Here is a 23,743-nt window from a genome sequence, read left to right on the forward strand (position 1 = left end):
GGGATAAAGTTTAAAATATCTACGGAAATTAGAAAGGGTTAATGTCTTGTTCAGTTTAGTTTAGAAATAGAACGTGGAAACATACCCTTTGGCCTGCCGAGTCTGCACCGACCAAGGATCCTCGCACACTAACAACACCCTACACGTACACGAGGGGCAATTTACAATGTTACCAATTAGCCTACTAACCTGTACTTCCTTGGACTATGGAGAGAAACCAGAGCACCCGGATTAAACCGACACAGGTCACAAGGTGAACGTAGAAATTCCAAACAGACAGCACCCGTAGTCAGGATCGAACCCAGTTCTCTGGCGCTGTTAGGCAGCAACTTTACCGCTGCGCCACCATGCTGTCTAATGTTAATGAATTGTAGGCAGTGGATTGCTCAGAAATGGCCACTTAATTCCGATAACTAAAGAATGCAGAATTCTCAATCCAGTGGAAAATACTCAATCAAGACTGCATACACACATTTAATATTTTCATTTGAAGAATATTACATGAAACATTGTGCAGTAACACGGTGAAAACATTCTGTGCATAACACAGAGAAAACAATTCCATGCCAAAACTTTTCATGATTCCTGATACTCATCAGAATTCCAAATGTTATCCACCCAATGCTTTGATAACATTTCTTGTCGTCAGTTTAATTTTCACTGCTGCACTTTACCTGAATTGTGAAACAAAAAGAGTCCAATTTCCTTTCAAAACATTTTATGTCTCATCTTCATTTCATTCCCAGAACCAAGCACAACAACTGCCACTGCATTGACTACGTCCGCCACTAGCAGTGAAACAACAGGTACTAGGATAATGCAGCACCAGCATTCACTGATCAGACTTTAAAATGATACATTGCTTGCCACCACAAGTGACAAACAATAGATGATGCTTGATCATTCTATCAACCAATGTTCCTGAAAGTAACCAAACCATTGATCAGTTCACAGTGTATTATTGCACAATTCTATAGAAACAGCACAGTGCAGTCAGGGGAATATTACAAGAGGAGAATAAGTCACATTAAAAAGAAAAATATATCTTTTTTTATGTCTATATAATACATAATGTTAAGCCAAAGGCAACAGCAGACCAGTCATCTCTGTGAGGCACTCAAGAAGCAACTTTTCAAAGCACCTATCCCATCACTGAACATGGATTAAACATCCGGATCCCAGATTAGGTTGTCATAATTGATGACAGAAATAGAATGATAACTGGGGCATTTTTTTTTTGCTTCACATTTTGACACTTTGATATTAGTTAGAATAGCAGATGCTATTGTAATCAACCCAATAGTTTAAGCAGGAAATACCATGCAAATAGTCAAGTAAGTCAATAAGAAAAGTCAAGCAATTATTAATTTATTATTTGTAATATTGTGGATGCTCCTTTGTTTTGGAAAATAGCAGCAGATTCAATGAACCAGTTACCACTTACATGACTGCATGTTGCTAATATGCATCATCAGATTTACAAAATCAAATGATCAAATTCAGCTTGGACTCCCATGGATATTTTACACAATTTATAAGTTTAGCCATGAGAGTGCTGCCATGTATATTAACTGACAATTCTTTCCATATGTGAAGTTTCGACAACTTTTGCAAGCGCAGCAGCGACCAGGACCACAGAGCAAAGTACAACAATGACGCCTTATACAACTGAATCAACATCAACAGTGCCAGGTACCGTAAATTGCAACTCGTATTCTAAATGCGTCAAGGGAAAATTAGAAAAAATGATCAAACTTGTGTCAACCGTCCGTAGACCCAGAGAGTATCCTATCCTATCCTATCTATTCCTATTTGATTTCATACACCTGTATAAGATCAACGTTCAGCCTCCTTTTATCCAAGAAATAAAGTCCAACCCTACCCATTTTTTATGAATATTTCAGTTCTTGATTGTGGCCACATCCTCAAAATTATTGCAGTTTTGTCCAAGATACTAGCCATGAATAATAACAGTAAAGCAAAACCAGCCAAATTGAAAATATCTATGGAAATTAGAAAGAGTGAATGTTTAGTGCAAAGAAATTATAGGCGGTGGAATGCTCAGAGTTGTCCAATTAATTCAGGTAACTAATGAATGTGAATTCTAAAGCTAACAGCAAATACTCAATCAAAACTGCATGCACAAATTCAATATTTTCAGTTGATGACAACTACACGATACATTGTGTAATAGCACGGTGACAAGGCCATACCTAACATAAAGAAAATAATTCCACATCAAAGTTTATCGTAATTCTTAAGTTTCATCAGAACTTCGAATGTTATCCATCCAATTATTCGTTGGTTGTTTTCATCCCCTTTAACGTTTCATCTCATCAGTTCATTGTTCGCTGCTGCATTTTAACAAAGTGTCCAATTTCCTTTCAATCTTCATTGATGTCACATCTTCATTTCATTCTCAGAACCAAGCACAACTGCCACTGCATCGACTATGTCCGCCACTAGCAGCGAAACAACAGGTACTAGGATAATGCAGCACCAGGATTCACTGATCAGACTTTAAAATGATTCATTACTAACCTACACAAGAGACAAACAATAGATGATGCTTGATCTTTACATCAACCAATGTCCCTAAAAGATGCCAAACCATCGATCAGTTTGCAGTTATTTGCTGATGCGATAGAAACCAGCACAGAGTGGTGAGGAGAATATTCTAAGCGAAAATAAGTTGCAAAAAAAGAAATGCATGCTGCTAGTTTGCTTTCTGATGCCTGTTTGATGCATAATGTAGAGTCGAAGGTAAAAACAGGGCAGTTTTTGTGAGGCAGTCATTGATTAAATTTTCAAAAAGCCTTTTCCGTCACTAAATATCAGGATCCCAGGTTAGGTTGTTGTAACTGATAGAGTCTATTTTTAGCCTCATTTTATCCAAGAAATAAAGTCCAAGCCTGCTCAACTATCACATATATTTCTGGTGTTCATATGGGCTACATCCTCTAATTGATTGTAGTTTTGTCCAATGTTCTTGGCTTGAATAACAACAGTCTCATGAAACTATCCAAGATCAAAATATCCAGTTAATGTCCAGTGCAAAAATATTATATGCAGTGTATTGCTCACAAATGACCAATGAATTCAGGTAACTAAAGGACGCAGAATTCTAACTATATCAGCAAATGCTCAATTAAAACTGCATGCACAAATTCAGTATTTTCAGTTGATGACAACGACATGAAACCGTGCAATAACATGGTGACAATTCTGTGCATTACAGTAAACAATTCTATGCCAAACTTTTTCATTATTTCTAATTTTCATCAGAATTCCAAATGTTATCTACCCAATTCTTCATTGAATGCATTGTTAACATTTCCTTTTGTCAGTTTAATTTTCACTGCTGCACTATACCTGAATTGTGAAACAAAGAGAGCCCAATTTCCTTTCAATATCCACTGATGTCACATCTTCATTTTATTCCCAGAACCAAGCACAACAACTGCCTCTGCATCGACTACGTCCGCCACTAGCAGCATGATGTTTGATCATTCTATGTTCCTGAAATGGCCAAACAATTGATCAGTTCACAGTTATACACTGTGTATTATTGAACAATTCTATAGAAACAGCACAGTGCAGTCAGAGGAATATTACAAGAGGAGAATAAGGCACATGAAAAAGAAAAAAAAGTTGTCAATTTTTAATTTTTTATATCTACATCAACAAGGAAAGGTACCATAAATTAAAACTCATACTCCAAATGGGGCAAAGGAAAATTAGAAATAATGATAGAACTTATGTCAACCTTCCTTATACTAAGAGCGTATCCTATCTATTCCTATATAATTCAACCTCCTTTTATCCAAGAAATATAGTCCAGCATACTAATTTTTTGCGAATATTTCAGTTCTTGATTGTGGCTACATTCTCAAACATTTCAGTTTTATCCATGATTCTGGCTATAAATAACAACAGTAAAATGAAACTAGCTAAATTCAAAATATCTATGGAAATTAGAAAGTGTTACTCTTTAGTGCAAAGAAATTATAGGCAGTGGAATGCTCACAATTGGCCAATTCAGGTATCCACTGGATGAGAATTCTAAAGCTAACAGCAAATACACCATCAAAATTACAGGAACAAATTCAATATTTTTCAGTTGATGACAACTAATTGAGGCATTGTGCAATAGTATGGACAATTCCATGCATAACACAGAGAATACAATTACATACCAAAGTTTCATCAGAACTCCAAATATTATCCACCCAATTATACATTTCTTCTCATCAGTTCAACTTTCACTTCTGCACTTGACACGATTTGTGAAACAAAAAGCATCCAATTCCCATTCAATATCCATTAATGTCTCATCTTCATTTCATTCACAGAACCAAGAGCAACAACTGCCACTGCATCGACTACACCCGCCACTAGCAGCGAAACAACAGGTACTAGGATAATGTAGCACCAGCATTCACTGATCAGATTTTTAAAATGATTCATTAATTACCTGCACAAGTGCCAAACAATAGATGATGCTTGATCTTAATATCAACCAATATTCCTCAAAGAGGCCAAACCATCGATCAGTTCACAGTTATATATTGAGTAGCACTGAATAATTCCATAGCAACAGCACCATGCGGTCAGGAAAATATTACAAGAGCAGAATAGGTCACATGAAAAAGAAAAGTATGTGTAAATTTGCTTTCTCATGTCTTGTATAATACATCATGTAAAGCCAAAGGTAACATCGGAGCAGTCTTCTCTGTGAGGCACTCAATGATCAAATTTTCAACGCCTCTCCCATCACTAAACATGGATTAAAAAGTCGGATCCCAGATTAGACTGTTGTAATTGATGACAGAAATATAGTCATAACTGGGGTATAATTTTGTTGCCTAACACGTTGATGTCAGTTAGAAAAGCAATTGCTTTTATAATCACTTCAATAGGTTAAGTAGCAATATCATGCAAATAGTCAAATAAGCTAATAATAAGTCAAACAATTAATCATTTATCATTTGTAATATCATGGATGCTTCTTTGGTTGTAAAATAGCAGCAGATCTAAATCAAATATTCAAATTCAGCTTGGACTTTCAGGGACATTTTACACAATTGACAATTGTAGGCATGAATATGCTGCCATGTATTTTAACTGACATGATTATATAGTCCAAAGTCAGCATGGAATCACGAGTGGCTCCAGACTATTGGAAATTTGCAAATATTACTCCGCTGTTAAAGAATGGAGCAAAGCAGTGTAGTGGAAACTGTGGCTGGTGAGCCTGACTTCAGTAGTTCATAAGATTTTAGAGTTCATTATAAAGGATGAGGTTTCTGAGTACTTACAAGCACACAATAAAATAAGCCAAAGTCAGTATGGTTTTGTGAAAGGGAAATCTTGCCTGATGAACCCATTGAAATTCTTTGCTGAAGTAAATAGCAGGATAGGCAATGGAGAGTCAGTGGATGGTATTTACCTGGGATTTCAGGAAGCCTTTGATAAGATGCCGCACATGAGACTGCTAAAGAAGATGAGATCTGGTATTCTAGGGAACATAGTAGCATTGATAGAAGGCTGGCTGAATGGCAGAAGGCAAAGAGTGACAATGAAGGGGGCTTTTTCCGGTTGGCTGCCAGTGACTCGCGGAGTTCCGCAGGCGTCGGTGTTGGGGCTGCTGCCCTTCACGTTGTATATCAAAGATTTGGATGAGGGAATTGATAGCTTTGTGGCCAAGTTTATGGATGATGCAAAGATAGGTGAAGGGGAAGGTAATGTAGAGAAAGCAGGAACTCTGCAGAAGGACTTGGACAAGTTGGGAGAGTGGGCAAAGAAGTGGCAGATGGAATACAGTGTAGCAAAGTGTGCAGTCATGCATTTTGGTAGTAGGAATAAGGCATGGACTATTTTTTAAATGGCAAATGGATTCAAAAATCAGAGGTGTAAAGGGGAGTGCTGGTGCAGGATTCCCAAAAGGATAATTTGCAAGTTGAATTGGTAGTAAGGAAGGCAAATGCAATGTTAACATTTATTTTGAGAGGACCAGAATATAAAAACAGGAATGTAATGCTGAGGCTTTATAAGGCACTGGGCCGACTGCATTTGGAGTATTATGAGCAGTTTTGGGCTCCATATCTGAGGAGGGGTGTGCTGTTCTTGGAGAGTCTCCAGAGGAGGTTTACGAGAATGATCTCGGGTATGGCTGGGTTAACATATAATGTCCCTTTGACAAAACCGGGCCAGTATTCACTAGAGTGCAGAAGGATGAGGGGAAACCTCACCGAAACATATTTATTACTTTCAAAGAATTATGTTGCCTTTAAAATCAATGTATAAAATCAAAGTGGGCAAAGAACAAATGCAAATATTTTAAAAATGTAGTTAGATTCCAAGTTCTAATAAAACAGCATTTTGTTCAAGTCATTGAGCAATTCTTCACCAAATTTAATTATCTCTTCAGTATTTTAAAGGCTTTGTTGTAGAATAAAGTGTTTTATTACTTTCAAAGAATTATGTTGCCTTTAACATCAATGAGTGTTTTCTCTTCTTTTTTCCATTTTAGAGCCAACCACAACTACTACTCCACCTGCAACCACGCCCGCCACAAGCAGCAAACCATCAGGTATAATTATGCATCAACTCTCTCCATTGTTCATCTTCTCAGACATATTTGTCCCCAACCTTATAGTTTCCAAGCACCGCATGGCCCAGTTTTACCTTCTCCTCAAAATCCATGCACACAACTGCCCTGGTAGACCCATTGTTTCTGCCTGCTCCAGTCCCACTGAAATGAATTCCACCTACCTGGACTCCATCCTATCCCCCAGGTCCAAACTCTCCTGCCCTCCACTAATACTCTACTCCCCTGGTCCTCACCCTTAACAAGTTCTCCAGCTCCTCCCACTTCCTCCAAGTCCAAGGCGTAGCTATGGGCACCTGACGGTTGACACAAAATGCTGGAGTAACTCAGCGGGTCCCGGCATCTCGGGAGAGAAAGAATGGCTGAATTTTCGGGTCAAGACCCTTCTTCAGACACCCGCATGGGCCCCAGCTATGCCTGCCTCTTTGAAGGATTCGTTGAGCAATCCTTGTTCCAGGCGAGCACTAGCCCTATCCCCAAACTCTATGTCCATTACATTGACGACTGCATCGGTGCTACCTCCTGCACCCATGCAGAACTCATGGACTTTATTAACCACTAACATCCATCCTGCACTCAAATTCACTTGGGCCACCTCCGACATCTCCCTCCCCTTTCTTGATATCACCGTCTCCATCACAGGAGATAGACTATCGCCTGATGCCTATTACAAACCCACTGACTCCCACAATGATCTAGACTACACTTTTCCCAAACCCTGCTTCCTGCAAAGACTCTCTCCTCTACTCCCAATTCCTCCGTCTACACCGCATTTGCTCCCAAGATGAGATGTTCCATACCCGGGCATCCTAGATGTCCTCATTCTTTAGGGAATGGCGGTTACCCTCTCCCATCATAGATGAGGCCTTCACTCATGTCTCCTCGGTGCCCCACAGCTCCACCCTTGCTCCCCCTCCCCCGATTCGCAACAGAGACAGACTCCCCCTAGTCCTTACCTTTCACCCCAACAGCAATCGCATATAACCTATAATCCTCTGACGTTTTTGCCACCTCCAACGGGATCCCACCACAAGTCACTTCTTCCCATCTTCACACCTATCCGCCTTCCAGAGAGACCGTTCCCTCCGCAACTCCCTGAGTAACTCATCCCTTCCGACCCAAACCACCCCCTCCCCAGGTACCGTCCCCTGCAACCGCAGGAGGTGCAACATCTGTCGCTATACCTCCTCCCACGATCCTGTCCAGGGACCCCGACAGTCCTTTCAGGTTAGGAAGAGGTTCACTTGCACCTCCTCCAACCTCATCTACTGTATCCGTCGTTCAAGATGTGGATACTTATACATCAGCGAAACCAAGCGTAGACTGGGCGATGGTTTCATTGAACACCTTCGCTCAGTCCACCTGGTCCTACCTGATCTCCCGGTTGGCCATTCACTTTAATTCCCCTTCCCATTCCTACACTGACCTTTCTGGTAATGTGTTTTATTGCTATAAAATAGTTATGTTGCCTTTAACATCAATACTAAATAAATTCATCACATTACAATAACATCACAAATGTAAATTGAAACCTGCAGACAGAATTTCAAAGCAGTCACGACCAGAAGTCCAACTTTTTCAGTGTGGAATAACAAGTGACCTTTCATGCGTAAGACCAAGAACAAATTACAATACATAGCACTTACCTAACAATCAAGAACATAGATTTAGTTAGATCTCCAAGTTCCAATAAAACAGCATACCGATCAAATATTATTGAGCATTTCTGCACCAAATGTTATTTTCTTTTTAGCAGTAGAAAGGTATAGAATAAAGTGTTTTATTACTTTCAAATAATTATGTTGCTTTAAACATCAATGTGTCTTTTGTCTTCTTTTTCCATTTTAGAGCCAACCACAATTACTACTGCACCTACAACCATTCCCACCACAAGCAGCAAAACAACAGGTATAACATCCAACTGAGTCAACAGCAATCTTGAGAGGTTCCTTGTTATAGTTATGGTTATTCCAAAAGTGGACTAAAGCCAATTAACAATTGTTAAAAAAATGTGACTTGTTAACGTGTATTCCTCGGCTATTATCAACAGTCAACAGTCAACAGAGCTTTATTTGTCATTCGGTACCAAGGTACCGAACGAAATTACATAGCAGTCACACAAAAAAAAAAAAAAGAACACAAGACACATGACCCCAACGCAAACGTCCATCACAGTGACTCCAAACACCCCCTCACTGTGATGGAGGCAACAAAACTTCCACTCATCCCCGACCGACCCGCACAGTCCCCGCGGCCGAGTCGCACCGGGCGCTGAAACGTCTCGCGGCCGAGCCGGGCGATGGAAGGCCCCGCGGCCGAGCCGTGCGCAGCTAAGTCCCGCGGCCAAGCCGCGCCGGGCGATGTTAGGTCCCGTGGCCGAGCCGCACCGGGCGATGGAAGGCCCCGCAGCCAAGCCGCACCGGGCACTGTTAAGTCCAGCGGCCGAGCCGCACCAGCGATGAAAAGTCCCGCGGCCGAGCTAGTTCTAGTTTCGACAGTCATCCCCAAATTAAAACCATCTAATGTTGTATGGTCCATGAAATTTCAACCTGTTAAAGTTCTGATTCAAGTATTTTACATGCAATTTAATACTCAGCAATGTGTAAAGAATGTCACTACTTAATAAATTCATCACATAACAATTACATCACAAATGTAGATTGAAAACCTGCAAGCAGAATTGCAAAACATTCACAACCAGAAGACCAAACTATTTTCTGTGGAGTAACAGGTGACCTTTCATGCATAAGAGAAAAAGGAAAAAAAAATCCCGGGATGGCGGGTCTGTCATATGAGGAAAGATTGGAAAGACTGGGCTAGTATTCACTGGAGTTTAGAAGGATGAGAGGAGATCTGAAAGAGAAGTATAAAATTATAAAAAGACTGGACAAGCTAGATGCAAGAAAAATGTTCCCAATTTTGGGGAGTCCAGAGCCAGGGGCCACAGTAAAGGTGAGGCCATTTAAAACTGAGGTGAGAAGAAACTTTTTCACCCAGAGAATTGTGAATTTGTGGAATTCTCTGCCACAGAAGGCTTTGGAGGCCAATTCACTGGATGAATTTAAAAGAGAGTTAGATAGAGCTCTTGGGGCGAGTGGAATCAAGGGATATGGGGAGAAGGCAGGCACAGGTTACTGATTGTGGATGATCAGCCGTGATAACAATGAATGGCGGTGCTGGCTCAAAGGGCCAAATGGCCTCCTCCTGCACCTATTTTCTATGTTTCTAAGACCAAGAAAATATTATAATCCATAGCACTTACCTGACAATCAAGAACAGAAATTTAGTTAGATCTCCAAGTTCTAATTCAACAGCATACTGATCAAATCTTATTGAGCATTTCTTCTCAAAATTTAATTTTCTCTTCAGTAGTTGAAATGTTTTGTCGCAGAATAAAGTGTTTCATTACTTTCAAAGAATTATGTTGCCTTTAATATCAATTTGTCTTTTCTCTTCTTTTTCCATTTTAGAGCCAACCAAAATTACTACTGTACCTACAACCACTCCCACCACAAGCAACAAAACAACAGGTATGATTATGCATCAACTGTATGCCTTCTTCATCATCCTAGTCATATTTAAGAAAACACTGAAGAAGGGTCTCGACCCCAAAGGTCACCTAATCCTTTTCCACAGAGATGCTGTCTGACCTGCTGTTACTCCAGCTTTTTGTGTCTCCATTCGGTTTAAATCAGCATCTGCTGTTCCTTTATACACTAATATTGCTAAAACATGCCAAAACAATTGATCAAAGTACAATCTCATGCCGACCATCAATCACCCATCTCACGCTAGGTCTGTTATCATGCTTTCTCATCCACATTTTGCAAAGCAAGAGAAAAGCAATAGAAAAAGATTGATTATTGTTTTTGCCAACTTACTTCAAAATGTCAGCAGGAGAAGGGAAAGACATTGTGGCCTTCCATCACAGTGAGGAGAGGACTGGAGGAGACTCACTGTGATGGATGTTTCTTTGATGGATGTTTCTTTTTTTGTGTGTTTTTGGGGTTCTGTAATTTTAATGCCTATTTAATGCTTTTATTGTTGGACTGTGGGTGACTGAATTTCGTCCAATATTGGATGACAAATAAAGCTATCTTGAATCTTGAATCTTGAAAATGGCCAAACTTCAAATGATCACTTCACACAATTATTGTAATAAATGAAGTAATTATATAGATGTAGCTAAATGTAGTCAGGAGATTTTTTAGAAAATAATTCATTCCACTAAAAGAAGAAAATTATGATGTACATTTGCTTTGTTACATGGCATATAGTCAAAGACAACAATAGCTGAGCCATCACTGTTAACCACTCAATTATCATATTTTCCCAGCTCCTCTCCAATCAGGAAGCATAGTTTAAACATTACGAACCACACATTAGACCGTAGTGATTGGTGGTACATATGGAGCCATTTCTCAGCAATAATTTGCATGCCTAACACATTTGTCTCATAGAAACGTCGAATCATAGAAAATTGGTGCAGGAGTAGGCCATTCGGCCCTTTGAGCCTGCACTGCAATTCAATATGGTCATGATTGATCAACCTAAATCAGTATCCTGTGCCTGCTTTCATCTGACTCAGATGGAAATCCAGTCAATATTGTAATCCCCTCACCAAATCATGGAGCCTTTGCCAATTGGAAATCAGCTGCAGTTCCATGGCTTAGTTAGCAGGTAGCTGATTACAAGATGCTAATATTTGTCTTCATAACAAAAACAAATAAATGTATTAAGCTTAGAATATTAGGGATACTTTATATAACTTCTAAGAGTAGATATCCTAGTACAGCCCAGTATTTTATAAGATGCCAATATTTGTCTTCAATAGGAAAACAAATATCTAGTCAGCTTAGAATTTTAGGGATACTTTATATAATTTCTAAGAGTAGATATCCTAGTAAAGCCCAGTATTTTTTGTGCATAGGGAAGCTTTGGTCAGTTTGACTTCTTAGGCAACTGAGTCAACAGCAACCTTGACAGGCACCTTGTATTGCAAAGATTTTTAAAACTTTGTGTTGTTAACAAGTATTCCTACGCTATTATTCAAAGTTTGAGTTTTGACTATCATCCCCAAATTAAAACCGTTTAATGTTGTATGGTCTGTGAAATTTCAACCTGTTAAAGTTCTGATTCAAATAATTTACATGCAATTTAATACTCAGAGATGCATAAAAAATGTCAATACTTTATAAATGCATCACATTACAATTACATCACAAATTTAGATTGTAATCTGCAGGCAGAATTTCAAAGCAGTCACTACCAGAAGTTCAAACATTTCACTGTGGAATAACAGGTGACCTTTCATGCATAAGACCAAGAACAAATTACAATCCATCGCACTTACCTGACAATCAAGAACATAAATGTAGTTAGATCTCCAATTTCCAATAAAACAGCATACTGATCAAATCTTATTGAGCATTTCTTCTCAACATTTTATTTTCTCTTCAATAGTTGAAATGTTTTGTCGTAGATAAAGTGTTTTATTACTTTCAAGAATTATGTTGCCTTTAATATCACTGTGTTTTTTCTCTTCTTTTTCCATTTTAGAGCAAACAACAACAACTACTGCACCTACAACCACTCCCATCACAAGCAGCAAAACAACAGGTATAATTATGTATCTCTCGTTCATCTTCCCAGACTCATATTTAAGAAAATACTGAAGAAGGGACTCGACCCCAAACGCCACCTTTACCTTTTCCCCAGAGGTGCTGTCGGACCCACCTAGTGACTCCAGCTTTTTGTGTCTAACTCTGGTTTTACCCAGCATCTGCAGTTCCTTTCTACACTGATATTTACTATCTACACAATACAAAAAAATATCTTTTATTGTCATTGTACAAGTACAACGAGATTGAGAATGTCATTTCCATATCGATGCTAGTAAATATATAAATAAATCACGGCGAAAATGAAAACAACAAAAGGGGGGGGAACGAAAAAAGGAGGAACAAGGTAAAGTGCAAACAAAGGTTCATGCAGGGGTCAGTTGTGCCAGATGACCCTGGGGGCAGAGACAGATCATGGCGGGCTCTCAGCAGGACCGATTCAGAGCAGCTATAGCTCTAGAGATAAAGCTGTTTCTTAGTCTGGAGATGCGGGCAAAGAAGGCCTTGTACCGTCTGCCAGATGGGAGTAGTTCAAACAGATGGTGGCATGGGTGTGTGGAGTCCTTGTAGATGCTGATGGCTTTCCTGAGGCAGTGTGCATGTAGATGTCCTCCAGGGCTGGTTGCTGTATCCCAATAATCCTCTGCGCTCTGCAGACGACCCGCTGAAGAGCTTTCCTATCCGCTGCTGTGCAGCTGAGATACCACACATAGATGCCGTATGTCAGTATGCTCTCTGTGGTGCAGCGGTAGAAGGTCATCAGAAGCTGTTGTGGCAGACCGACCTTTTTTTAACATTCTCTGGAAAAACAGCTGTTGCTGTGCATTTTTGACTAGTGCAGCAGTGTTTGTGGCTCATGTGAGGTCCTGTGAAACGTGTGTGCCCAGTAACCTGAAGCTGGACACTCTCACCACTTCGTCCCCATTGATGAGGACTGGAGCGTATTCCCCATTCTGTGACCTTCTAAAGTTGATAATTAGCTCCAAGGTTTTTGATGTGTTTAGGGACAGGTTGTTCTCTGAGCACCAGCTCGCCAGGTTCTGCACCTCCGCTCTATAAGCTGATTCATCGCCGTTGGAGATCAGCCCGATCACCGTTGTGTCATCCGCAAATTTGACGATGGTGTTGGTGGCGAATACATGGACACAGTCATGTGTGAAGAGGGAGTAGAGGATGGGGCTCAATATACAACCGTGCAGTGTACCGGTACTCAGGGTGGTGGTGGAGGATAGGTGGCGGCCCAGTCTCACTGCCTGAGGGCGCTCCGTCAGGAATTTCAGGATCCAGTTGCACATAGGCGAGCTGAGGCCTAGCTGGTGGAGTTTGGAGGTGAGCTTGGTGGGGTGACTGTGTTGAAGGCAGAGCTATCGTCTATAAACAGCATCCTCGCGTATGTTCCCTGTCTCTCCAGATGAGTCAAGACGGTATGAAGAGCCAGAGAGATGGCGTCCTCTGTGGATCTATTTGCTCTGTATGTGAATTAATGTGGATCTAGTGAGGCAGGGATGGTGGCTTTGATGTGGGAGAGGACCAACCTTTCAAAGCACTTCATAATTATCGGTATGAGGGCAACTGGACGATAGTCATTCAGGTTGCTGATGCTTGCTTTGTTCAGCACCGGCACTGGTGGCTGGCTTCAGGCACTTTGGGACCGTTGCCAGAGATAGAAACAGATTGAAGATCTTTGTGAATACTTCAGCAAGCTGGTCAGCACAGTCGTTAAGTACCCGTCCTGGGACTCCATCCGGGCCTGCAGCCTTGCGTGGATTGATCCTCTGCAGCGCGCGCTATACCTCATGTGTGCTCAGTGTGAGCACCTGATCATCCTCCGAGGCTGGAATTTTACCGCTCATGTTGTTGATTCCGGTTTCAAAGCGAGCAAAGATGTTGGCCAGTGTGACATCACTTTGTGTCAGGCAGGGTTGCTCTTGTAATCAGTGATATCCCTGATGCCTTGCCACATGCTTCTGGTGTCAGTGCTTTTGAAGTGGTCATCCACGAGTAGTCTGTGGAGGTCTTTGGCCCTTTTTTATGCCTTTTTTCAGGTTTGACCTGGCAACATTGGATTTAAAGGCATTTTAGCAGATTTTGTACCTCTTTATTCATCCACGGTTTACGGTTAGGAATCTTCTTGTCCTCTGTGACATTCTCCACACAGCTGTTGATGTAGGAGAGCACAGTGGATGTGTACTCCTCCAAGTCTACCTCTGTGCCATGGGTGCCTGTTGTGCAAACAGGTCCCAGTGGGTGCGTTCAAAGCAGTCCTGGAGTTGTAAGGTGGATTCCTCAGGCCATTTTTTGACTGTCTTTATTACAGGTTTGGTCTTGCGGATGAGAGGTGTGTATGCTGGCATCAGGATCAGTGAAAGGTCGTCAGATTGTCACAGGGGTAACCAGGGGAGAGCTTTGTATGAGTCCTTGATGTTAGTGTTTAATTTGTCCAGCGTGTTTGAGCCCTTGGTAGGCACTGCACATGCTGGTGGAATTTGTGGAGCACAGCTCATAGATCGACCTGGTTAAAGTCTCCTGCAACAATGAAGGCGCCCTTGGGGTGAGCATCCTGCTGCTTACTGATGGCCAAGTGCAGCTGTGCTAACGCAAGATTAGCATTAGCTTGTGGAGGAATGTATACAGCCATTATGATAAATAAAGAGAATTCCCGAGGCAGGTAAAACGGTCTACATTTAAGCAGTAGGTTTTCCAGATCTGGGGAACAGTACCTCTCTATTTCAGTGTGGTTGGTGCACCAATCACTGTTAATGAAGATACAGAGCCCCCCAACCTTGCTCTTACCGGAGTCCTTTGTTCTGTCTGCACGATGTAGTGACCGGTTTGTGAGCTCCACAGCCCCATCGGGAACCAGCGCGTTGAGGCACGTTTCCATGAAGATCAGTGCGCAGTGGTACCAAACCATATACCAAACCATGGGCGATGCTTGATCGTGGTACCTACAATTTTTCTAAAACATGCCAAAACAATTGATCAAAGCACAATCTCTTGCCGACCATCAATCACCCATTTCAAGGTAGTTCTATGTTACCACGCTTTCTCATTCACATTTTGCAAAGCAAGAGACAAGCAACAGGCAAAAATTGATCATTGTCTTTGGCAATTTACTCCAATTGCCAAACTAGAGATCACTTCAGACTTAAACAATGTAAAAAATTGAGCAATTCTATAGATGCGGTTAAATGTAGTCAGGAGATTTTTCAGAAAAAATAATTATTCTAACCAAAGAAAATTATAATGTACATTTGTTTTGTTTCATGGCATATAGTCAAAGACAACAACAGCTGAGCTACCACTGTACACCACTCAATTTACCCCTGGAGTGGGGTAACGGGCCGACGAGATCCACATGGATGTGGAGGAATCGGACTGCGGGGACTGTGAACTGCTGGACGGGGTGCCGAGTGTGCCGGTGGACCTTGGAGGTTTGACAAGGGATACAGGAGCGGGACCAGGCGGCCACCTGCCTCCGCAGCCCGTGCCAGACAAAGCAAGCCGCAACCAGAGCCGAAGTGGCCCGGATGGACGGATGTGCCAGGCCGTGAATGGTATCAAAAACCTGGCGCCGCATGGAAGTGGGCACTACCGGGCGGGCGCGTGGCAGAGAAATATCGCACCAGAGTTTGGTACCAGTGAGACCACAGGCTACCTGTGCCAACCGCAACCCCGAGGTGGTGTGGGGGTACAGGGAGGGGGTGTCTTCCAGGCGCTGAGCCTCCGCGAGCTCCTGGAAATCCACCCCGGAACTTACCTCGGCAACCGCTGAAACTGTTGGTCTGGACAGGGCATCCGCCACAGCGTTTAGTTTACCCGCAATGTGCCGAACGTCGGTGGTAAATTCCGAAACGAAAGTGAGGTGTCTCTGCTGGCGGGCCGACCACGGATCGGATACCTTCATAAAAGCAAACGTCAGTGGCTTGTGGTCAGTGAAGGCCACGAAACAGCGGCCCTCTAAAAAATAGCGAAAATGACGGATCGCCAGGTAGAGGGCCAGGAGTTCCCGATCAAAGGCACTGTAAACTATCTCGGGGCGAGTGAGCTGGCGACTGAAAAACGCCAAAGGGTGCCAGAGACCATTAACCTGCTGTTCTAAGACGCCTCCCACCGCCACGCCGGAGGCATCGACGGTGAGGGCGGTGGGGGCAGAGGAGTGTGGGTGGACGAGCATGGTGGCGTTCGTGAGGGCCAGCTTGGCCGCCGCGAAAGCCGCGTCGGCAGCAGGGGACCACACGAGCTCGGTGGGGTTACCCGCGAGGCATTGGAAAAGGGGGTGCATGATCCGAGCAGCCGCCGGGACGAATCGGTGGTAAAAATTCACCATTCCTACAAATTCTTGTAAGCCTTTGATAGTGTCGGGGCGGGGAAAAGAGCGGATAGCAGCCACCTTCTCGGGCAAGGGAACGGCACCGGCCTGTGTGATCCGATGACCCAGGAAATCGACTGAGGATAGTCCGAATTGGCATTTGGACGGGTGTAGGATCAGACCGTGGTCCTGCAACCTTTGGAATATGGAGCGCAGGTGGGACCGGTGTTCGTTAGCCGACCGACTTGCCACGAGAATATCGTCCAGATAGATGAACACAAAAGACATACCCCGACCCACATGGTCCATGAGGCGTTGAAACGACTGGGCGGCGTTTTTTATGCCGAAAGGCATCCGCAGCCACTCAAAAAGCCCGAACGGGGTGATCGTGGCGGTCTTAGGGATGTCTGCAGGGTGAACCGGGATCTGGTGATACCCTCGGATTAAGTCCAGTTTTGAGAATACCGTGGCACCCCCCAGGCTGGCGGAAAAATCCTGAATATGCGGGATCGGGTATCGGTCAGCCGTGGTGATGGCGTTCAGACGTCGGTAATCGCCACACGGTCTCCACCCCCCAGATGCTTTTGGGACCATGTGTAACGGTGAGGCCCATGGGCTGTCTGACGGGCATATGATCCCCAGTCGTTCCAAAGTGAGGAACTCTTCGCGAGCGACTGCCAGCTTATCAGGGGGTAGGCGTCGGGCTCGGGCGAAAACAGGCGGTCCCTCCGTAGGGATGAAGTGCACGACTCCGTGCTTGGCGGCAGGTGTGTCGAAACGCTGGACTAGGAGCTCCGGGAATTCAGCGAGTATCGCAGCAAACGGGTCGGAGGTCGTGGTCGGAGGGTCAACGCTACTGGACGACGGTCGCAGGCACTTCCCGCGGACGTCAGGGTTCAATGAGAAAGCCCAAAGGAAATCCGCGCCCAGGATTGCCTGGCCTACATCCGCGATGATGAAAGTCCAGTTGTAGGTCCTGGAACCAAAGGACAGGGACATGTCCCGTGTTCCGTAGGTACGGACAGGGCTGCCGTTCACCGCAATGAGTGGGGGGCCGGTCTTAACTGATCGAGCTTCCTGGCAGGATACAGGCACAATGCTGACGATCGCCCCGGTGTCCACGAGGAAAACGGTACCGGTATGTTGCTCAGCAAGGTAGAGGCGATGGTTCTGGCCGATCGAGATTGCCTCTACATTTGATCGGCCGAGGCATTTCTCGAGAACGTGCAGGGGCTTCTACAGTTGCGTGCCGCTGCTCCCCACCGTTTATGAAAGAAACACCAGCCGCGCTGGTGTGTTTCTATGTCGCGGGCCTGTTTCAAAATGACCGCCGTCGACGTAGCAGTTTGGCGGGTTTTTTGAAAAGTGGCGGGCGGATGGGCGCCATCTTGGCCGCGCGGTCGGTCGCTCACCGGTGTGGAAACCCGATTTACTGAGCCGGGGAGCCTCGTCTTTGCCGCGACCAGTGCGTCCGCCTTTTCTGCGAAATCCATCGGGTCCCCGAAAGTAACGTCTGCTAGGACTACGCGGACGTCCTCTGGCAGCTTCTCGCGGAATGCCTCCTCGAACATGAGGCATTTGGTGTGCTCTCCCGTTAGAGTCATCATCTCCGTCATGAGGACCGACGGCGGTCGGTCCCCGAGCTCAGGTAAGTGCAGGAGTGTGCTGGCCCGCTGTTGTTGGCTGCGGCCGAAGGTTTTCAGCAGCAGCGACTTGAGGCCCGCATACTTGCCGGTTTCTGGCGGGTCGGTGACGTACTGCGCGACCCGTGCGGACGTCTCCGACGGCAGGACGCTCAATAGATGGTAGAACCTGGTTTTGTCCTCCTGTATGCCCCGGAGGTGGAACTGTGCCTCCGCTTGGGCGAACCACAGGTGTGGTTGGTGGGCCCAGAACGGGGGCAGATGAACGCCGACTGCGTTCGGTGTCGATGCCTCCCGATGGGACATCTTGGTGATCTGTGATCACGTCGGGGTCACCACTATGGTGAGTCGTAAGGCGATGTGCGTTGAGGTAGACGTTTATTAGAAGATTAACAACCGTGACAAAACCAACGCTGTAAACGACTAACAACCATAAATCTTACAGTCTCTCTTGGAGTTCTAAACCAGTCTGCCTGGTTCCTTTACCTGCGCACCACCTCACCTCTTCTACCAATCAGAGGGTTCGATGGTCTGGACCAATCCCTGTGCCCCTACAGCATCTCATTACAATTATATCACAGCGTAGATTGAAATCTGCAGGCAGAATATCAAAGCATTCACTACCAGAAGACCAATATTTTGCTGTGGAATAAAAGGGTGACCTTTCACGCATAAGACCAAAAACAAATAACAATCCATAGCACCTACCTGACAATCATTAGCATAAATGTAATTAGATTAAAACCTATTGAGCAATTCTTCACCAAATTTAAATATATTCAGAATTTTAAATGCTTTGTCATGGAATAAAGTGTTTTATTACTTTCAAAGAGTTGTGTTGCCTTTAACATCAATGTGTCTTTTCTCTTCTTTTTCCATTTTAGAGCCAACCACAACTATTACTGTACCGATAACCACTCTCATGACAATCAGCAACACAACAGGTATTTGCATCAACTATATCCCTTGTTCATGTTTCCAGAGTAATATTTACTATCTACGCAAGTACAAAACTATAGGCCATGCTTGATCATGCCACCCACAATTTTTGTAAACATGGCAAAACACTTGATCAAAGCACTTGATCTCATGCCGTCCATCAATTATCTATTTCACACCAATTTAATGCAGAAAAATGTGAGGTGTTGCTTTTTGGGAAGTCTAACATGGGCAGGACCTACACAATGAATGGTATTTCTATGGGGAGTGTTGTAGAGCCGAGGGATCTAAGAGTGCAGGTGCATAGTTCCCTGAAGGTGGAGTCGCAGGTAGATCGGGTGGTCAAAAAGGCATTTTGCACATTCGCCTTCATCAGCCAGAGTATTGAGTATAGAAGTTGGGTGGTCATGTTATAGTTATCTCAGACATTGATGAGGCCACATTTAGAGTATTGAGTTCAGTTCTGGGTACCGTGTTATAGGAAAGATGTTGTCAAGATGGAAAGGGTGCAGAGAAGATTTCCAAGGATGTTGCCAAAACTAGAGGGTCTGAGCTTGAGGCAGAGGGTCTGAGCTTGAGACAGAGGTTGAGTAGGCTGATACTCCAATCTTTGGAGTGCAGGAGGATGAGGGGTGATCTTATATAAGTGTATAAGATAATGAAACAAATAGATCGGCTAGATGTACAGAGTTTCTTGCCCAGAGTAGGTGAATGGGGGACCAGAGGACATTGGTTTAAGGTGAAGGGGAAAACATTTAATAGAAAGCTGAGGGTTAACTTTTTCACACAAAGGGTGGTAAATGTATGGACAAGCTGCCACAGGAGGTAATTAGGGTAGGGACTATCCCAATGTTCAAGAAGCAGTTAGACAGGTACATTGGTAGGACAGGTTTGGAGGAATAGGGACCAAATGCTGGGGGGTGGAACTAGTGTAGATGGGACATGTTGGCCGGCGTGGGAAAGTTGGGCCAAAGGGCCTGTTTCCACACAGTATCACGTTATAACTATGAATCTAAGTCTCTGAATCTAGTACTTCAACTGTTGTCCTTCTCCAGCATGCAGGTTAATTGTGTACCATCTTACAGAAATAAACCATGTTTTATCTAATATGCGATATCTCAACTGTGTTTTGTCTCTGTAGTATTAGGTCACATTGGCACCACTTTCCGCAGATCAGTCCAAAACCTTTCTCTCACTCAAGTCTCCCTTGACGTATTCTTTCATCATTAGCAATTCCAAATTCAAATGTTCCAAGCAAAAAAAAACACCAAATCAATATAAAATGTTCAACCCTTTTTCTGATCCCATGGAATTTCCTGTTTTGAACTGTGGCTTTTAATTCTTCCTTTCAATAAGATATACCTTTTCACATGACATGGCACAGTGAGGCATTGTTATGCCACTATGCAGCATAGGTGATACTTCACTACTTATAGGTTTTGCCTGGGATTGGCCCAAAGGTAATTTCAGAGTGTGCCCGAAAGAATCACCACCATGAATTTTGGGGCAGCATGGTGGCACAGCGGTAGTGCTGCTGCCTTATTGCGCTTACTGTGCCGGAGATCCTGGTTCGATCCCGACTACTGGTGCTGTCTGTACAGAGTTTGTACCCTTGTCCGCGATCTTCAGTTTCCTCCCACATTCCAAAGACTTACAGATTTCTAGGTTAATTGGCTTGGCGTAAGTGTAAATTGTCCCTAGTGTGTGTCAGATAGCGCTAATATGCGGGGATCGCTGGTCGGTGCGGACGGTGGGCCGAAAGGCCTGTTCTCGTGCTGTAGCTCTAAACTAAACCATGCAGACACTGAAAGCTACAATTGAAGCACTGTACCATATAATATGAATCCCAGATTCATCTATGTTACTCCCTCAAGCATGAAGATGAACAAAGAACAATGATTGGAGGAATTCAGCACGTCAACCACCATCTGTGGAGGGAAATGGACAGTCAATGCTGCAGATCCACTTCCCTCCATAGATGCTGCTCGACCGGCTGTGTTCCTCCAGCAAATTGGTTGTTGCTTCAAATTCCAGCATCTGCAGTCTCTTGTGTATCAAGACGAACCCCTTTGCGTTCACCTCAATTTTCATCCTGTCAACCCTATCGATGCTTCTCATTAATTTATGTGCTTCTGTTAGGTGTGGTATTCAATTTCATTAAGCATTGTAACATAAGTGTACAAGCTAATTTTGGTTAAACAGCTTGAACTGTTCAGTTTGGCACATAAGCAAAACTTCCTTCTGAGGTCAAGGAGCTTATCCGTATTGTCAAGCAGCACATGTTATTAACCATACTGGCTTCAGACCACACTGACTAATGAGATGATATCTGAAGTTTTTGTAATAAGGAGCAAAGGAAAAATAGGTTGAAAATTCATGTTTACTCTATATTTCTTTCATTCCGATTGTGTTGATGGTTTTACTGGCTGATTATGTTTAGAAGGTAAGCTTAAGGAGATTTGACATCAACAAAAGAACCTTTGAGTAGGAAAGAACTGCAGATGCTGGTTTACACCAAAGATAGACACAAAGTGCTGGAGTAACTCGGCGGGACAGGCAGCATCTTTGGAGAGAAGGAATGGTGACGTTTCGGGTCAAGACCCTTCTTCAGACTGCTTGAACGAGGATTGGGGAGGAATGAGGAGAGAGAGAAAGCAAGGGTTATTTGAGGTTAGAGAAATCAATATTCATTCTGCTGGGTTATAAACTGCCCAAGCAAAATATGAGGTGCTATTATACTTGCAGTTAACTTTTTTGGTTTTGTTTTAACTTTTATAAAAGCTTTAACTACTTGATCCCCATTCCCTAAATCACTCTTTTCTATACTAATTGCTTCACCTCTTGCATAAAAAATATCCAGGTCTCCAACAGAAATGGTCATAATAACCTTGTGAGTTTTACACTTCATTTACAGGAAGTTTAAAAATGATACACCCACTAAATCAACATTTTTTTTCATGAAAAATGAAGAGGAAGTGCTACGATATTTCCATATCAGTTCGACTTTCAGGCAAACATGTTGTTCACATTAAAAATGGACTTCCTATTTACAAACCATGTAAAAGGCCTATGTAATTGTGGATTCAATTTAACAACATATGCAAGTTAGATTTTTTTATTTTTGAAGAGCATTGAACCAAATGGATATTAATTTTGACTATCATTTTCCAGACATAGATGAATGTCTCTCTAGCCCATGTATGAATGGAACATGTTCAAATATACGAGGAGGTTACCAATGCGTATGCAGAAGTGGCTACACAGGAACGCTCTGTGAAATTTGTAGGCAGTACATTCTGAATTCTACCGTTTTTGTAAAGCTTGAAAAAATTCATAAACCTACAATGCAGGACACTGTCATATTACAAACATAATCAGATATTAAACCTCTATCTGCCAAGTATTTGGTAATGATGATCTTTCCTTAGAGAAAATTATCTGTACCCAAGATGGCATAACAATTATTTAAATTTGTGTAGAGATCTGAGTGATTTCATCACACATGTTTCACTGTCCTTGGTTTATTGGGAGTCGCTTACCTTTTGGTAGAAACAAATAATTTTGAATATTTTTAATTTTATTTTTCTTCACTTCTCAGATATTGACGAGTGTTTCAGCCAACCATGTCTGAATGGAGCGACCTGCATTGATCACGCAGATGACATTCAATGCGTCTGTTTGCTTGGATATACCAATCGATATTGTCAAAGTGGTGGGAATTTATTTATTTTCAGTACAATTTATTAAGGAAACAATTCATTGTTAGATAGTGTGCAAAGAATACTCATAAAATATATTAATTGCTTCATAAATAATATTCCCTATTACACCTATTACTGCTGCAAATTTTATTAGACCTTTGCATAACCTTATTGCCCTTCTCTGTATTTCTGCAGAATATTTCAAACGTGTCTCCTAAAAGATCTTTTGCCAATTCTAGCATGATCTAAGTCATCTGATTTTGTTGCTATTAACTCAAACCATGATGTACAAAATACTATTTCCACAATGTAGATGACTGTTTGGTGCATTCAAACAATTAGCTGCAATGGGGAATGTGATACTCCTGTAAGTAGAGCTCACAACTCATTGCCTCTAATATTCTAGGAATTAAAGGAGTTGTCTGACGCACTGACTTATATCCAATGGACACTGAAGGAGAGGACTTCTTAAAAAACAATGATATCCAAGATTTCTCTCCTTTAGGACCATTCTGAGTATCCCTTCGTACTTGATCTGCAATAACGCTTTTGTGCTTGAAGCAGGGTAAACATGGTAGTACAATAAGGGGAGCTGTGATGAGAGCCAACATTTAACATTCACTCACCAATAGCTTGTTGCTCCTCTTGAGAAAGGTGTCCAAAATAGCATTGATTACAAACATGTACATCGGAACAGTGGTTTTTGCAGATCTGTTTCAATATATATTTTTAATTGAATAAATATTGTGCAATTGATTAATAAATTGCACAAATGAAAACTGATTTAAGCCGAGTCCGCACCAACCAACGATCCCTGCACACTGACACTATCCTACACTCACTGGCGACACTTTTACATTTATACCAAGCCAATTCACCTACAAACCTGTACGTCTTTGGACTGTGGGAGGAATCCG

The 23,743-nt window shown here is 42.8% G+C and overlaps 1 protein-coding gene across 1 annotated transcript in view; it reads left to right on the forward strand.

Moving 5' to 3' along the window:
* The window catches only part of LOC144589758 (uncharacterized), a 59,490-nt gene that overhangs the window by 23,807 nt on the left and 11,940 nt on the right, over positions 1-23,743 (forward strand). The window contains exons 4-9 of the mRNA XM_078394856.1: positions 6,533-6,592; positions 8,459-8,518; positions 10,081-10,140; positions 12,170-12,229; positions 19,071-19,130; positions 22,724-22,837. Coding sequence (XP_078250982.1) covers positions 6,533-6,592; positions 8,459-8,518; positions 10,081-10,140; positions 12,170-12,229; positions 19,071-19,130; positions 22,724-22,837 — 414 coding nt within the window. The remainder of the gene's footprint in view (positions 1-6,532; positions 6,593-8,458; positions 8,519-10,080; positions 10,141-12,169; positions 12,230-19,070; positions 19,131-22,723; positions 22,838-23,743) is intronic.

This window comes from Rhinoraja longicauda, unplaced genomic scaffold (assembly GCF_053455715.1).
Source record: "Rhinoraja longicauda isolate Sanriku21f unplaced genomic scaffold, sRhiLon1.1 Scf000073, whole genome shotgun sequence".
NCBI lineage: Eukaryota > Metazoa > Chordata > Chondrichthyes > Rajiformes > Arhynchobatidae > Rhinoraja > Rhinoraja longicauda.